This window comes from Parasteatoda tepidariorum, chromosome 8 (genome assembly GCF_982258835.1).
Source record: "Parasteatoda tepidariorum strain Cologne lab strain chromosome 8, Ptep-v5.0, whole genome shotgun sequence".
Taxonomy (NCBI): Eukaryota; Metazoa; Arthropoda; class Arachnida; order Araneae; family Theridiidae; genus Parasteatoda; species Parasteatoda tepidariorum.
The window spans coordinates 30,202,127-30,220,405 of NC_141762.1; the positions used below are offsets into that span (position 1 = coordinate 30,202,127).

Here is an 18,279-nt window from a genome sequence, read left to right on the forward strand (position 1 = left end):
TATCAAATGTTAGATGAGACCATGAAGGGAGGCTTGCTAATAGGTTTGATGATATAAGTAATAAACTTTAGTTTTAAAATTCCAAATGAATTCCTTTCCAACTTCCATTAAAGTGATATTTAATTTGCATAAATTCAATTTAAGGCTAATAAACAAATATTTACATGTTGTATTTTTAAAAAATAGAATATATTAAGAATGCAGTTTTTACAAGAAATTCTTCACATAAATCTTTGGATCTTATCACAAAAGATGGCTTTTCCATCAACAGTAGAATGCCAATTTTCTTTTAAATATAACTTTGATTAAAATGTGCTGCAAATTAGTAATTCTATTGTACATAATACCAAAAAAATTATCCACTAAAGTGGATAATAATATTAAGCTGTTAAATAGCAGTAATGAAGAAAAGTAATTTAAACTATGCATGAGCAAAATGAGCTGTAACAGACAAATATTAGGAACGTTGGAATGAAAATTGTAATTATTAAATGTTATTATACAATAAGAAAAAACATATCACAATAAACAGTAAAGCGAACATTTAATTTCCTTTCATTTTACAACACAATTCATAGTTTGACACCATTTTTAACAATAATTCAACTAAATTATTGCTTTGAATTTAGGACAGGAACTAATCACAAAATATTAAATCAAAATGTAACAGCACTATATTACAACTGCTTTCTTTTCCAGTGCAAAGTTGGCTAAAATCTTGATGTACAATATAAAGAAAAATTCGTATTTGATTGAAAAATAAACTAGTATTATTTTGTACACCTATAAATTTGTTCATTACTTTAATGTATGATGTAATTTAGCCTGCATTAAATCCAAAACTCTCAGCTGTTTTAGCCTGAGCTTTTGCTGCCAACAATAGTGAATACAAATGAGCAAGTTCAGTTTCAGTATGTGCAACTTCAACAGCCTTCTCAAAGAGTTCTAAACCTTTCTTTATATTTCCCCTGAAAATATAATTAATAAAATTTGTTTTATTATAGTTAACAGTACCAATGTAAATTGTAAATAAGATCATATTAATTGTTTATATTTGTAGATTGCCAGTCCAAAAAGTAGATTGCCAGTCCAATAGGATTCAGCTTTTTATAGACAATAAATCTAAATAGAGCAGAGCGCCAATTATATCTGGTGCGGATTGTTTGGGAGTTTCGCAAAGAGATCGAAAAGCAAAACCAAGTGACTGAATTTTTTAAAAATCAGTGACTGAATGCTATTATGTATAAACTTTTATGAAGTATGTTATATGTTTAAAATATATACATTTAAAAATTATTTTTGGCATTTTCACCTTACTTTTAGGGTTTCTTTTTTTTCCGAATTAACTGTTGTGACCTTGCTAGCAGATTCCGTGGATAATCGAGATTTTACTGTATTTGTTGCAAGGAATTAATTGTACACTTAACATTTGAAATTCAATGGGTAAGACAAAAGCTTAATACAAAGGAGCATTTTATATGAATTATGCAAAATGAGGATAGATCTTATGCTTGAGGATTAAAGACTTCAACACGATCGGACACTTAATTCAACCTTGTGAAGAAGCTAAGCTTGATATCTTTGACTCAGAATTTTTTTCTGGAGAATAGATGATGAATTGTGTAAATCTTTTAAGAAATACTTTTAGAGCTTACATAATTTTAATGAGAAAAAAAAACTAAGCAATAAAATTTATTGATTCAAACTAGATTATCTGGTTATAAAAGCAAATTGTAATTATGTATTTTTAAAACAGGAATCTTTCATATTTGTTTTTGTAAAATACAACTTAATGATAAAAAGATATAAGAATGAGCATAGACTTCCATAGACATTATTAATAATGTCAATGGAAGTCTATGTTTTTGTACATTAATTATAACAATTAAAAATTTGAAACAAAACGTTTATTTCACAGGAAAAGAGAGTTAGTTTAGCTTTATTCTTATTTAGCACAAAGTTAAATGTAAAAAATCCTTAATTATGTAGTATAACTGGCATTTCTTTGTTTAACTTTACTAAAAGCCTTTACTTGTCAGAAAGATATGTCTGCCAAAAGTAAATCTTAATTATTCATCGTTTTTACCTATAATTAGTTATAACCTCACCTTATTATTTATAGTTTAATATTTTTGTTTCTTAAATTAATAAAATTTAGCTAGACAGAAGAATTCTAAATTTCATTAACATCCTCAAATGAAATCATATTTTTTTTTAAATATGCTTTGACTTATTAATTGCAGATTTAAAAAAAAAATTGACTTTTTCCTAATCATGCGTTCACTCAAAAACTCTCAATTTCTTCTACTAGAGAAAATTTTTTTTAAACTTCGTAATAAACTATCAATAGCCTGATTTAAGACATGCTACAAAAGGATTTTATAAATGTTGTAATTTGTAAATTTTGTCTTTCAGAGTGACATACAACCCAGTCACCACGAACTATCAAAGTCAACATGGAACAAGTATTCAGAAAAGACAGGTGGCAGCGAGGGTGCCTTTTAAAAATATAAATATTCATCACAAATGTTCCAACATTATTGGATTATAAAACCGGTATGGAAAAAAAAATTGTTTAAGAAACTAAAATATATAAGCATGTTTTTAATGTTACAATTATAAGATCTTTCTTTTGGACAACAAAGATTAAAAGATTGTTATTTAATGTAAATAAATAAAACCTTTTAAATTGCTTAATAAAAAATTTCAGCAGGATAATGCACAAAAATTACCTTTGGACTTCAACAGATCCTAATGTTTCATAGCCAAATTGACATTTATCATCCATTTCAATAGCTTTGTTGAAAAGAACAAGAGCTTTATCAACATCTTCTTTCCACTGAAGGGCTAGAATACTAAAACAATAAACAAATAGAAATTAAGATATTGAACATAATAGGGTATCTAATGACTCTAATTGACACTGAAAATACATTTGACATGACGATAATTTTGAATATACAAATTTTATGTTCCTCTGTCAGTTGGATGGGGGAAAAAGTCAAAAGATTAATACATTAACATACATCACAAAACTTTGCTTGACAAACCAGAAAATTCTAATTATCACTAATTTATTTAAATAAAAATATTTTATTGGTAAATAAAAACTATACCAAAACAATTTACTTAGTCCAGTGACATTAATGTGACTGATACCTACTTTTGAAGTTATCTTGAAGTAACCAATCACAGTAGGCAAGTGGAAGCATATTGCAGTGTATGTAGATAAAGGGTGAAACGGTGTCCAAAGGGATGGGAAAACATTGTAATTACTGATGCAGAAGCAAAATGATTTATCGAGCATCCAAAAGAGCATGATGATTAGCTTTCAGGCAAGGGAAGAAGCATTTCTGAAATGGCTAATTTTGTAAACTGTTCGCCTGCTGCCATGGTAAAAGTATACCCTGTATGCATCAACATGCGTACACATCTGTCCTTGACAACCATGTTCTCCCCATACCGTATATGTAAATTACTTTTCCTCAGGATGATGGCAACTTACAGCAGGACAATGTGATGTGCATGCATATCACAATATACAAGTGTGCTTCAAAGAGCATCAGAATGAAATTACTGTACTTCCCTGGCCACTTAACTCCCCAGACTTAAACCTGACTGAGCATTTATGGGATCACTTCAATCAGATTGCTTGCAACATGGATCCTCAACCGTGTAACCTAACGCAGCTGGCCACAGCACTGGCTCAACATTCACTGAACACCTTTAAAAGCCTAATTGACTAACTGCAAATTCCCCAGCAGTCTGCTTTGCCAAAAGTGGTTATTCCGGCTTCTGACACATGATCACATTAATATGACTGGATGGTACATAACTTTATTAATTTTAAAGTTACTTTCCTTAAAAGATAAAATTTTCTAAGATCCTAGTAAAAAAAATCTTAATAAATAAAAAGGAACTAACTTTTTTGAAAGACATTTCTAAAAAAAAAGTAAGTATTGAAAATAACAAAGGGTTAAAAGCCATGGTATCTAAGAATTTAAAAAAGAATAAGCAAATAATTACCCTTGGTGCACAAACACATTAGGGTCATTAGGATCCAGTTCTCCAGCTTTTTTAAAATATTTCTCTGCTTTTTCATATTCACCACATTCAATCAAAACCTAGTGAATAATTCATAATGTTACTTGCATCAATTTCCTATCATTAAAAATATAACAATGTATTTTTAAGCACTACCTATATGAAAACCTTAAAAATCTACTAAATATATTTCTACTAAATCTACTAGAATCTAATAAATACACTGACTCTACCCCTATAATATTAGAAGTCCATGTATGTAGTAAAGGTTTTTCTAGAAGGTTACAAAAAAAGCTATTTTCCACTCATTTAAAAAACTATTTATCTGAGTGAAAAAGCTAAAATAATATGCAGATAATACAGGCTATACCTGGAGTCACATATCACATGAAATTGTGGGACATGCTGGGCAATTTTATATTCCTATTGAAAAAATTTGCTTTTCGTTGCTATGAATAAAAACAATTTTAAATAAATGAAACAGTTTGTATTCATAACAAATAAGTAAAAATACTGATAAAAAATTTACTTTCAAATTAAGGGTAGAAAAACTACTTAAATGTATTTGAGCCAGCAAGTGATAATTTTGCCAAGGGGTAAACTTGCTTTGATTGGACTATGATGATTAGTTGTTTTATCTTGTTAATTTTTTAGCGGATGCAACAGAAAAACTATAATGGCTAAAAAGAGTAAGATAATTTAATAACAAATAGTTGTAATTTCCTTAAAGCTTTCAATAAAAGTAATTGTTGTTAGAGTGCTGACTTAAAAATTAGAATTTTCAATATTTGCCATTGTTAAATAAATACCAAAACAGCAAACCTAACAATTTCTCATAATGTGCAAACAGTACCTTTAAATACAACAAATATTTTTAAAGCTTATTAAATTATAGTTTGGGTACAAAAATAATGAAAAGCATTTCTGTCTAGACTATTTCAGATTAATTTTTTAAACCATTTAATTTGTTCAGATATTCAATTTTAACAGTTTTGGTAAGAAATGTTAAGTATTTTAATAAAAATATTTTTATTAAAAAAAGTATTTAGCATTATTAATACATTTTATCAGAACTTTAATCAGAAAATATGAAATAAAATCGGATTTAAATAAAAACATGATTATTTTTAGAATAGTAGTACAAATTAACTTAAAGAGTAATTGAAAGTTTTTTTGTTTATAACAGCTGTAAAGAAGTAAAATTAGTTATGAAAAAAAATTATATTAATATATTCAGCTTCTCTAATCCCTGTAGTTTGTTTAATATTATTTCAAATTATAAAAATGAACCTTTCAAATGAAAAAAAAACAATGATACTTTTTAACATCATAAGAGAGAAAGTAGATTTCATTATTCTACCTGAGCATAGAGGAAGTAGCTTTCAGAACAGAGAGGAAAATTTTTCTCAATTTCATCAAAACCTTTGAAAGCAGATGCTTTTTGATTTTCATCATTGAATTGAATTCCGCAACGGTACTGTATATAACATTTTTGTGCTCTTGCAGATGGGAAATTAGGGTTCAGAGAACAACTCTTTTCCATGTCTTTCAAACACTCCTGAATTCGTTCCATAAGCACATATACCTACAATTAATTTAAAAAATATATACATATTAACAAATCTAGGTAACAATTTGATGGAAGTAATTAATTGTTAAAAAGAATATTTGTATTGAGTTACAATTCTTTCAAGTTAAATAAAATTAGAATATCGTAAATATTATTTACATATCACCATTAATTCTAAGTTGCATATTTTTACATGTTTATTACACAAATTTTCGAGGTCATGACAAAATATTCCTTGAGTAGAATTTTCCAAAATGCATTTCTCTGATAAAACTATGCCTGTAGAATCCACATACAAACAAAAGAAATGTATATAAATAATTATCTTAGCTATAAATGTGTCTAATATCTAAATCCATTTAAGTAGAAAAACAAATTGTGTCATAAGTTTTAGTGCAATTATACCAAACAATTAAATGCACTAATTTAAAACATTACTGAAGATTACTGACATGGCTTTAAAAATTAAAAACGAACAAGAAACCTGCTTTAAAAGCAAATTTCTCGATTAAAAAAAATGCATACAAATAAAAAAGTTCAATAAAAATAATAATTATTTAATAATGGTGATGGCAGCAAGGGAAAACAATAGATTTAAATACAAAACAAATAATAAATGGGAAAAGTAAAACGGATTAAAAAAAAGACACATACTTGTCCTCTATGTAAGTAAATATCAGCATTATTTGGATCTAATTGGATAGCTTTGTTAAAATCTTCTAAGGCTTCCTCCATTTGTTCTTGTTGAACTTTTAAAGAGCCTACTTTAATAAGGCAGTTTACTCTCACCTAGAAAAATAAATAATTAATAAAGAATTAAACAAATGACATGCATACAAACCGGAGTTATGATTTTTATAGTAAAACAAACACAGCTTAAACTTTACATTTGGAATTTCAGAAATAGTTTGCACAAAACTATTTAATAATCTTTAACCTACTTAATAAAAAATATGAGATTTAATCAAATGTAAGATATAAAATTAAAAATACATAAAAGATAAAATGAAATGTCTAATTAGAATTCAGGTTTGACAAAGTGTTGGATACAATAAAAAAAAAACTGCAGTAAAATCTACGGTTTTTATGGTGAAATTTACCAATTAATTTTTAAGTATTGTATTAAAATTTCTGTGATACTTAATACTTTCTCAGTAAACCAGTAGGGCTTTTTGAAGCAGAAAAGTCACGAACTAAGGAAACGTAAAAAGCTGGAATTAATGCTTAGAGCAGGGGTTGCCAAACTTTCTTGATCATCGACCCCTACATAATTTTTCGAAATCTCCATCGACCCCCATAAAAGTAATTTTCTGTTAATTAAAATAAAACTCTATTAGATACTGTGTTTGTACATTTATTTTATGATTTTGAACATTTATTAATGTAATAGTACATAGTGTAACAATAGTTTTACGAAAAATATATTAATGTTGAAATATAAATACCTTAATATTTATGAAATAATAAGTAATTATAAGTAAGTAGAAATAATAAAGTAACTACGGATTTATTGCTTCTTAATCAATGACATGGGTGTGTCAGGTGCTTTTTTTTTTTTTTTTTTCAAGGTTTGCTATATTGGGTTCAAAATTGGTCAATTTTAATCTTAAATCCCCTCGAAACTCCACATTTAATTTATTTCTGTTCTTAGTTAAGATTGAATTTACGTGACTGAAACCGGTTTCAACCATAAAGGAACTTGTAATTGCTATCATAAATGGCTGAGCTATTTCGTAAAGTCTTACATATTTTTGCATTATATTTATATTTGTCCAAAATTTGCTTATTGTTAAATTTTTAAAAAGCGTCTTTGCTTCAAATCCCTATAATAATTCAGCAAGCTCATCTTGCAGGTTGATGTCCACGTTTTCAATTTGAGCAGAAAATGGCACAATAATCCAACTAGGGATGTCAATGTTTTCCAAATCAACAAAACGCAGTTTAAAATCGTCGCTCACTTTTTGAAGATTACCTGTATCTATTTCCATGTCTTCTTTTATTTCTAATTGTCACATATCTGAAAAATACTGATAATCCTTCGACCAATCGACCCCCTGGTTCAGATCGACCCCATCTTATGTAAATAGACCCCTGGGGTCTATATAGACCACTTTGGCGACCTCTGGCTTAGAGGGTCAAATGATAGAAATCATAGGTTTTAAGATTCTGTCCTAAGATGTTTTAACTATCAGTATGATAAAGAAAAAAAATCTTATATCTCTTACTAACTCTTATATATATAAAAAAAAACTCATATCCCTTACTAGGTTCTGTAGTAAATGACAATGTCAATTATAAAAATTAGGGAATCACTAAACTACTGCTCTATAATGTATTTGCACCTATTTTTTTAAAATCTATATTGAAGATCTAAATTTATAGATTATGTTTAAATCATAATAATAACATAAGCTACTTTAAAACTAAGCAAAATACGAAGAAAAACAATCTTATAAATAGTAACTGAAAATAGACATTTTGTGAAAGTTAAAACAGAAACATCATACCTTTACATCAACACTTTCTAAAGCAAGTAGTTGGTTTAAATCACTTAAAGAATCACTGATTTGACCTTGAAGAAGTTTGAAAGTACCCCTAACTAATAATGCTTCAGCCATATCTGGACCTTTCCTCTCAATTTCAACATCACAGCATGGCATAATTTCTTCAAATTTTTCTTCAGCAAAATGATGAATGACTAGTCTAAAACCACTAGAAAAACAACCGCTTAATTCAGTACTTTCATAAGCTATACACTATAAAATTGAATTCTTATCTCAAAATCATTATCTTTTAACCATTCTTTCAAGTGCATGATTTGAAGGTTTGAGACACTTTTTTCTTTAAAATAGTGATTTAAATTAAATAGAATATGTTTCATAATTTATATAGAATATGCTTCATGCAAAAGAATATGTTTCATAACAAATCACTATTTAACTGTACTTAGATGTTACCAAAGAAAAACTCGGAATTTCATCTAGATACATAGATAGTTTATAGACAAACATAATCTAGATATATAATCTAGCTATAACTGGCTATATACCCATGATGTGCAAACAGAAAAATTTCGACTTTTCAAAATGCACTGGAATTGGCAAATTTCAGAGAAATGCTGTGCTTTAATAAACAAAAAAAATAAGTACAGTCAAAGCTAATAAAAAAATAATAAAGGGAGAAAAAACTATTCAAGTTATGCAGTAAAATAATCAAACGTAAATAGAAAAGTAAAAAACTGAGATTGTAAAAAAAAAATGCGAGCTATCAACATAAAAACTTACTTAACTACTTGTTTTTAATATTTAATACCAAAATTCTTAGTACTTCATATGACTATATATATATCATAAAAAATGTGCACTATAATAAAAAGCCAATAGAAGAAAATAGTTATAGAGAATATCACATATAATAGAATAAAAAATCATTATATGTTCAATTAAAAAAAAATTAAGCATAGTTTTTTCCCTCTTTTGTTAACACAGCTTATTATTTAAAATTCATAACGGATATGTTTGTTATTATTAAAATTATCTTGCAAGAAAGATATTAGTGGCAGAGTTTTGTAGCAGATAGCTCAAAAAAATTCTGCGATGGGCGGAATATCTTATTCGATTGCATAAAAACTGTAGCTTGTAGAGAGAAATGGATTGTAGATTTGAAATGAGAGACACAAAAGTATCTCTGATCCATTTAGAGAACCCTTGCAACAGGAAATTGAAAAAATTTGTTCTTAAGTATAATTATTTTACAGTGCTCTTACTCAAATTTCTGTGACCATGGACCAACGGACCACCGTTAATTTCCAACCAGTAATATTTAAAGCTCCTTGATAGGACAAAGAAACGAAGAGGCTCTATATCTGACTGTATTAATGTTTGGATCAAGTATTGCATTTAGACAAATATCCATTATCAGATAGACATGTTTTGCAAATGCAATGAAAATGTCGATTGTGTTTTAACAAAACTGTACATTAGCATATAATATTGAGCAAGAAATCTTTTGAAGAATTATCTTAAATAACTTTTAGTGAAATATCAGATTATTAAATTGACAGTTGTAAATAGTGATATATTATTTAAAAAGAGATAAATTGCATCCTGTAAGAAAATAGCTTATGGTAGTCAATTGAAGATGTTTCAGGTATTTAGAAATTTGTTTTTATATAGTTTAACTTAATTTTCTAAATAAAAATTGCTGAGAAAACTAACAAATCTGTACTAATCATATCAACAAATAGAGATTCAAAAATTGAACTTTTTTAGTGCTGCGGCTACAACTTTAACATGCACACTGTAAAATGGGACATATGCACCAAAATCAAAAATTAATAATTTAATTTAGAAACTTTTTTAGTTAAATATGCTAGTTTTTGCTGCCAAATAGTATCGAACAAAAGATCAAGAAACTTAAAACTTAAGCATGAAAATTTATTATTTCATTTATTTTCAAATTAATCATGTAAATACTAATATTTACATGAATTCTTAATGAATAACTATCATCAGTTGGGAAACAATGCAAAACGTTAATTATCAAATATTTTAATAGAACTTCATTTTTTAAATTCTGATTAAAAAAAATACCTCAATTCAGATGGATTTCTTTCCTTCATCTGCTTTTTATATTCCTCTACAGATTTCATAATAGGATCTTCACTAAATGAAATAAAGTAATGACGTATAAAATGCTTGGATGGCAGGCGTGGAATTCTTTTCTGAAACACAAAATTAGATCATTATTTTAGCACAGCAAAATAAAACTGTCATTAATAACAAATTAAAAGTAATTAATAATTTTGAAATCCTAGAAAAAAAAATTTATGCACACATTTCTTAAAATATCTTAGAACACAATGTTACTTACACTGAAAGTTTCTTTTGCTTCAATTTTACTCAAATCCTTTAGAACTTTATCAGTAAGCTTTAAATATGCTTCAGTTCTAAATGCATCAAACATGCACAGAGCAGTTACATCTGAAAAGATTTAAATTATGCTTAATTGAACAAATAAGTCAAAAATTTAATTTAATTTAACATATAAAACAGAATAAATAAAAAATACAACAAAAAAAGATTCAATTTATGATGATTAAAAAAAAATTATAAATAACTCAGAATGATAAAAAAAAAAAAAAAAAAATACATTTAAAATGTAGTAGGACTGGACCTGAAGGTCTAAAAAATTCACTGGAATATCTGAATTTTTTTTATATTGAACAGCTTGAATCCATGATCAAGTAAAAAAAGCTTGAGCAGTTTCATGCTCAAGCTTTTTTGTTTTATAGTGATAACTAAAATGAAATCAGACCTGTTTGATAGAACTAATAATAAAATCAGATTTGAGAAGAGTGATTCAATATTGAGGCATAGAGAAGTCATGTAAATTGAAATATATACATTTTATGATTTAAAAAAAAAAGTGCAGTTATATACACATGAAATATTGACATGGGAGAATAATTTGTAAAAAAAATTATCCAACTCATTAGGCTTATTTCATTTTTTTTTTTATATAAAATTTATTATTTGGGCAGATTTATCATCAACAATAACCAAATCTTTACAATTCATATTAATTTTACAACAAAAAATCTTCAATTCTCGAGTGCTATTAAAGCTTAGCCATTTTTAATTAGATAATGTCATAGAATTTTCGGAACTGATTTGTCATGTATCTACACCTGATGTGTGAATGGTTTGCTTGCCAATCACTTTTGGCTCATTTTTGTTCTTGGGCTTCTAACATCACATTCCAAAACTGGAATAAAATATTGCAACCCAATCAAATTCAGTTGTATTACGGTAATTTTTTAACACAAAACATGCATTCATCATGCATAAAACTGCAGATCTATATCAAATGCTAGCCCCAAGCAATTGTTTCGTGTCTGCATAAAATGCGTATCTTATTTCATTTCTTCACGATACCTTGAAATTATACCAATGAAATTACATAAAGCCTTGTTTTAGCAAATGTACAATAAAAAATTAACTCTATGCACATAATAAATCTTTTCACATATAACAAGTTTACTTCTTAACACACACTCAACTTGCCAGCCATTCAAATTCAAAACAAAATTCTTCTAATTAAAATAAGTCTTGCACTTGCAACACTTCAAGCGATTCGTACTGTTTATCACTTTGAGCAGATTATGCGCATCACTTCAAAAGTAATTTGAATATTCTTTATTTATCTGCGTAATGTAGATAGATTGTAAAGAAAAAAACCTGGAAACTTTAAAAAAACATCAGTGTGGTGGATTTCTGGGAAAACTTATAACTGGCTATTGAGCTTACTGTAATAACAGATTACTATTTTGCGCATCACTCCAAACTCTACTCTAACACTCAAGATTATTACAGTACACAACATTGCCAATGTTGGTATGAAAAATTTTGAAAAATGAGTGCTAACGCATAACAAATCTTAGCCAAACCTTTATGTACATGGTATCTGCTACATTCTAAATTTTCAAATTTATGACTTTCCATGGCTAATTCCATGAACTTTTCATGACTTAACGAAGTTATTATTTTCTCCGACAAAAACAGAATAATAAATTTAAAAAGCATAATTAAAATTATAGGTATAACCAAAATTGTTATACTCTACATCTTCATATTTATTGATTTTAAAAAAAAAAAACAGAGTAAAGAAAGAGTTGAAGCAATAAAATAGCTGAGTGAATATTTTTTTTTTTTCTGCAGAATTATATTCTAAATATACTTTTCCTGTTCATCAGAAAGGAAAGAAATACTCCTGATTTTTCTGTTCTCATTTCGGAGTAAAAAAAGTTTGCCAATGGCTGGCTTGCTTCAGCTAGAATTTTAAATTGATAAAATAAAAAGAATAATAATAATTCTGAAATCACAGAAATGTAAAAGATACTTCATTCTAGAAATAAAGTTTTTTTCCTTCATTTTCTTGAAAGAACACCATAGTTTTTAAAGAGCATGATAAAAATCTTTTCATATTTTAATAAAATATGATTTTGAGTGTTGATTTTGCTACAAATTCAGATATTCGAAACACCGTAAAATTGGGGAGAGGGAGTTAAATTCTCTTTTAAAAATTAGATTTTTCAGTGACCTAAATCCATGACTTTTCATGATTTTTCTTTTAAAAAAATAGTTAAAATCATGACATTTCATGACTTTCCAGGTGCGCGGATACCCTGTATGTAAGACACTCTCCTTACATTTTATAAAGAAATTCAATTTCTTCAAAACACTTCCACTTATTACATTAATTTTGCTAAATGCAATATAGTCTAATACAAAGCTATGTTTGTCAAGACAGGACACAGATTTATGTACGCAAAGAAGAAATTTATTGTGTGGCCTTTCCTCACAGCACAAAAAGTCCAGTTTTTATAATATATTTTGCAGAATTTTTTAAAGATACAAAAGAATTTTCAACAATTTTCTTAAAAAGGAAAAAAATTAAAATACTAAACAACTAAAATTCTTTACATTTTGCTCTTCAATCATACAAACAAGTTATGCTCAATTATTATGCTTTTTATAATTGTGCATAAAAATATATATTCAAAAACTAAAATGTTATTATCATAATTAAAAACAAACCTTTACATTACAGGAAAAATAGGAAATACTTATTTGTAATACAGAAAACATTACCCTCTAAACATTTGTGGAGTTGGGCAGTAGTTTCGTATGCTTTAGCTCTCCTATATAAAGCCTTTAAGTATGTTTTATTATGCTCTAAGGCTTTTGTAGTATCATTTATAACTGCTTCAAAGTTTTTCTAAAATGCAGGAAAAACAAATATTAGAAAGTTTTAATAAAAATAAATTTTTTATAAAAAAATTTCAGTAAAAACAGATAAGTAACATAGAACATTAAAAACCAAAAAATACAGAACTTAATCAAACAGCTCAAATAACCAAAAAAAAAAGTTTTTTTTTAAAATAGAATTATTGGATTTTGATATGAATACATAAAATCTAATTATTCTTTGCATTTTAATCAAAATGTTAAAACAAGTTAAATCTGAAATAAAAAGAAATTGTTTGAGCATGACAATATTTTTTATATAAGATTTGCATTAAACGACAACCCTAAGAGAATTATATTTTTTTCTCTCGTTAACATAAAGAACTTTGATTTATCAAATAATACTTTGAAGAAAAATTTAGTAAACTAATTTAAAATATAAAATGATAAGGAATAAATTTCTGTTATGAATAAATAGTATCTATTTATAAAAAAATTAAGTAATTCTGAAAAAAAAAATAAAAACAAGAAATAATGATTATTATTATATTCAACCACATTTAAACATGTATCAGAATATATTTCAGTCTTAAAGTTTCTAATTATGGTATTTTGTGAGTTTTTTTATTCATTGCCACTAAATATTTAAATTCTAACAATTAAGAAAAGCAAACAACATGCCAACAAAAACTTGATTAACATTTGCCAGGCTATTACTATCAACTTAAGCTAAGCAAAAGGGAAGATCAAACATTAATATTACAATAAATTCAAATCACTTGTCAAACTTATCAGTCTACTTACTAAATTCTCATATGCAGCTGCTCTATTTTGATAAAATGTAGCTAAATCATCAGAATGGTCAGGTGGACACATTTCAATTGCTGAGGTGTAGCATTCAATTGCTTTATCAAACTGTCCTTCTTTAAATAATTTGTTACCCTTATCTTTAAAAGCTTTTGCTTTCTCATAAGGAGTCTATGAAAATGAAAATAACAAAAATTAAAATTTTAAGTAGAACAAATAAAATTATTCATGAAATGTAATCATCCAATTTAAACAAAATCTTTTCCTGTTACTCATATTTCAATTGTTTAGGCATAGGCATATTTGTTCAATTGCTGTATTATAAAGTTAACCACAAGAATTTAGACTTCAAGAAATGCCAGTGATTTTCTTGGCACCCTTGTAATAAAGAGCCTATTGGTATTGCTATATTGCATTAAAAGCTATTTCAAAAAATGTTATTGCTCCTTTTAATTTCTCGATTTTAAAATAAATAAGCTTAAAAACCATATTACCCAACCTATAAGTTAACCCCCTATTTGGTTATGAGTCGAATTTCTAGTAAATCAGGGGTAGAAATAGACTGCTGAAAATAAAAAAAATTCTACAGAGTTCAATTTAAAGCATTGTTTCTAAAAAATCCTTTATACGTAAAGAAAATATACAATAAAAGGCAAAATTAATTTTATAAAACACAGTAAAAAAATTTCTTTTAAGGTGTTTATTGATATATTCATATTAAGATTAGCGCTGGCCAGGTGGCCGAGTGGTTAGCGTGCCTGACTGCGAAGTCAATGGCTGCGGGTTCGAATCCCACTCTGGGCATGGATGCTTCTCTCTCTGTTGTTTTCTGATGTATGAATGTGGCCCACCCTATAAACTGGTGTTTGTGGCGGTGTGGTGTGGGTAATGTTGCTTCGCCTCCGTGACTTTGGTTCACAGACGCCCACCAGGTAACGATAAATGAGCAACACTTTCGGCATCTTCTAAAGCGAAGAACAAAAGTTCAGTGTCTGCCATTATTAAAAAAAAAAATAAAACTTTTAAATCTTAAGATTAGCATAACATACAGAAATGTGCAAACACCATTCGGAGAAAATTTGTCACCATCACAAAATATTTATGTGAAAAAACAATCATGATTCCCCTTTTCTACCTAGCAGTCCATATTTTCTGTAGATGTAAAAATATATATATATATATATAAGACAAGTCAAAACCTAGCTTTATAACTGCCTAATTTAAAGAAATGGATATACATAATAAATCAATAGGTATAGAGTTATATAAAAATTAACTTTTAAAAAATTAGTGACTTTGGAACAGATTTAGTCAAAATTAAGTAGTCATAAAAGGATTGATACTAGTAACAAGAACTAAGAAATTGCTTAGCAAAATGTTGTTTAATTGATATTTTGTGTTCATAGAAAGTACCTATTTTCTCTAATTGGGATAAACTACTGTAACATGCTTCCTTGTTGTGCACCCTGGATAACGCTAAATCAGTCTTTTTGGGAATGCTGGTGACTTTACATGGGAAAAATTTATTGAACTAAAAACTATTATCCACCAGTTGAAACTAAACGTTATTGGTGTTTCAGAGAGTGTGGCTGCTTCAGACTAATGAAAATTTTAATCCTCTTATCCAATATCAGTCCTATTCTTTACCACGCTTAAGACAAATACCTTCTAGGAATTCTATTTTAGTGAAAAACAGTCAGAACACAAAGCTGTTGCTCTAGTCACAATCAATGAAAAATACCCTAGCAACAATTGGGTACATATCTACACAGATGGTTTAGCTGAACAAACTACTGGACAAGACCTAGCTGGTATTTTTTCCAGATTTTTTCAACTTAAAAAGCCTTAACTCAGATAATTTCAATGGAGAAATTTTTGCCATTTACCTGGCTCTTCTTAAGATCTTAAAGAGACCAGAGAGGAATTTTGACCTCTACATTGATTGTCAAGCAGGAATACACACCATTTCAAATTATGATCACATCACCATTGAATTCAATTATAAAACTGCCATTGACACTCTACTATCTACTGGTAAGAAAATAATTCTTCAATGAATTCACAGTGGCGTGTGGGGAAATAAAAACAAAGAAAATCTCGCTAAAGAGGTATCCTTCATGGAATCCCCTGTGTCATCTGCTAAGCTGAGAAATGGCAAACTCCAAATCAAACAAAAAATTCAAACTACGAAGCAACCTACAATAGAGATCAAGTTGTTGCTAAATCTTGGGAGAGCCTTCTAACATCTTGTCTCCCGAAAACGCTTCCTAGAGCCATTATAGTCTCATCCTTGCCATTACTCACTGAACATTACTACCTTCTGGCACACTTGCACTGTATTAAACTTGCTGACAGCATTTTATGTAAGGAACATGTAGATATGAATGGCGAGCACAAATGAAACTATTCAAGCTTCAAAGATGCTTGTAGTTCTTATTTCAAGACCCTCTCCACTTCCCGAGATACTGCTTACTTGTATTGGATTGCAAGACTTCTCGTGCCAGAAAGAGCAACTGACAGACATAGTTAAATTTAAAAAATTCAAGTCTGTTTAAATTTTTCTCGTTTAATTAATTTCTCACGGACCGCTGCCAAATAAAGCCAAAACTTGATTTTTTGGTAAAAGATCTCAAAAATCATTTCATTACATATTAAAGATAAATATATATTGATAATAATATACTGATTAACAGATTTGTAAGCCCGCTTGTTTTATTGTCAAATTATGAAGAATCTCATAACTTTTACAGAAATTTTAGATCATGTACCACCAATGGTTGGTTTTTAACAATGACAATTAAAATAAAACAGCAATAAAGTGCTTGCAACTTTACATCAATTTAATTTAATGGCACACTGCTAGTTTCAATTTTGAGAGTTGAACTTAAAATTATGCCTTTTAAACGATTTATTCACAACTTAAAGTGTTCTTAATATCCATGTATAAATACTGTAAGCCATAAAAAACTCTCATAAGTTAGGCATTAAAAAGGCAATTATTATTTGAATGATGCAACAGCTGATAACACTCTATAGTTGTTTTATTTTCAAGGTGACATTGTTTGGCTAATACAACTTTTGTGATTCAAACAGCAAGAGTCAATTTTTCGAATGCTGAAAAAAATTAATAATTGAAGTTTTAAAAAAAAAGCTATTAAAATAACTTAACACATGCACATAAATTAATGTATACATGGGTTAACTTATAGAAGAACAGTTGCATCAATCATTAAATTGTATATAAAAATTTATTAAGCACTGACATTAAACTGGTGACTCGTAGATGTACAAAATTATGACATAATAATTTAACAAACCTCAGGAACCTTAGGATTGTCCTTTTTAACAGAATTCGACTTGTTAAAGAGGTTTGGTTTTCTAGTGTTGGTATCATTGTTTTGTTCATAAATATCTTCACAAGACAAATCAGAACCTTCTTGATTTTTTCGTTTCTTAAGATACCAGTACGCAATCCCAAATGCGACTGGTGTTCCTACTCCAATAAGTAAAGCTAATTGCCATTTAGAGAGCTGAGGCATATTACTTTTATTGGCGGCTGCCATATTGTTGACTAAATTGATATCACTTGCCGCTGATGCCAACTAAAATTAAAGGTAAAACTTTTTCTGACATTCAATCAAAAAATTATTGCTTATGCTAGCCTTATTCGCGATCGCAACACTCGAATACGCCATCTGGGGAGAGACCGGTTTCATGCTTTTAGCCCTTCTCCCTTCCCTTAATATTTTTCCCTTTTATTTAATAAAAATATTTTTTTAAATTTCTATGATACTTTTCTTTAGAACTATGTTTAATGCAGTTTTCAGTTCCATATAGTTTTTTAAGTTAAAAAATTTTAATCTATGTGAAAATCAAGAGAGAAACTAACGTAGTTCCTTCCTCTTTGACTTTCCACACGCTAATGGGGAAAGCATGTGAAGTGTTGCCATAGGAAAAGAGTTCTGCTCTACGACACCTGCAGCCCATTTCGATCGCCAATAGTAATACTTTTATTTTTTCATTTCAGATTCCATACACTATTATGAAAATAAAAAGAAAGAAATTTTCAGAATGAATATAAAGAATAAACCATCGACATTCATGGCGTTA

General features: G+C 28.1%; 1 protein-coding gene and 1 long non-coding RNA gene across 4 annotated transcripts in view; one reads left to right on the forward strand and one right to left on the reverse strand.

The window, feature by feature from the left end:
• Positions 1 to 2,737, forward strand: part of LOC107447262 (uncharacterized) — a 164,917-nt gene extending 162,180 nt beyond the window's left edge. For all 3 annotated transcript variants that reach the window (XR_002376563.4, XR_002376562.4, XR_015428691.1), the window contains one exon: positions 2,416 to 2,737. This is a non-coding gene — a long non-coding RNA (uncharacterized LOC107447262). The remainder of the gene's footprint in view (positions 1 to 2,415) is intronic.
• On the reverse strand, positions 463 to 17,775 carry Tom70 (translocase of outer membrane 70). Its single transcript, XM_016062136.4, has 11 exons — positions 17,487 to 17,775; positions 14,167 to 14,340; positions 13,267 to 13,393; positions 10,487 to 10,596; positions 10,207 to 10,337; positions 8,122 to 8,326; positions 6,269 to 6,403; positions 5,405 to 5,629; positions 4,027 to 4,124; positions 2,733 to 2,855; positions 463 to 968 (listed from the first exon to the last, which is right to left on the reverse strand). The coding sequence occupies exons 1-11, from the start codon at positions 17,730 to 17,732 to the stop codon at positions 821 to 823; spliced, it is 1,722 nt and encodes a 573-aa protein (XP_015917622.2). The 5' UTR covers positions 17,733 to 17,775; the 3' UTR covers positions 463 to 820.
• Positions 17,776 to 18,279: the final 504 nt, after the last annotated feature.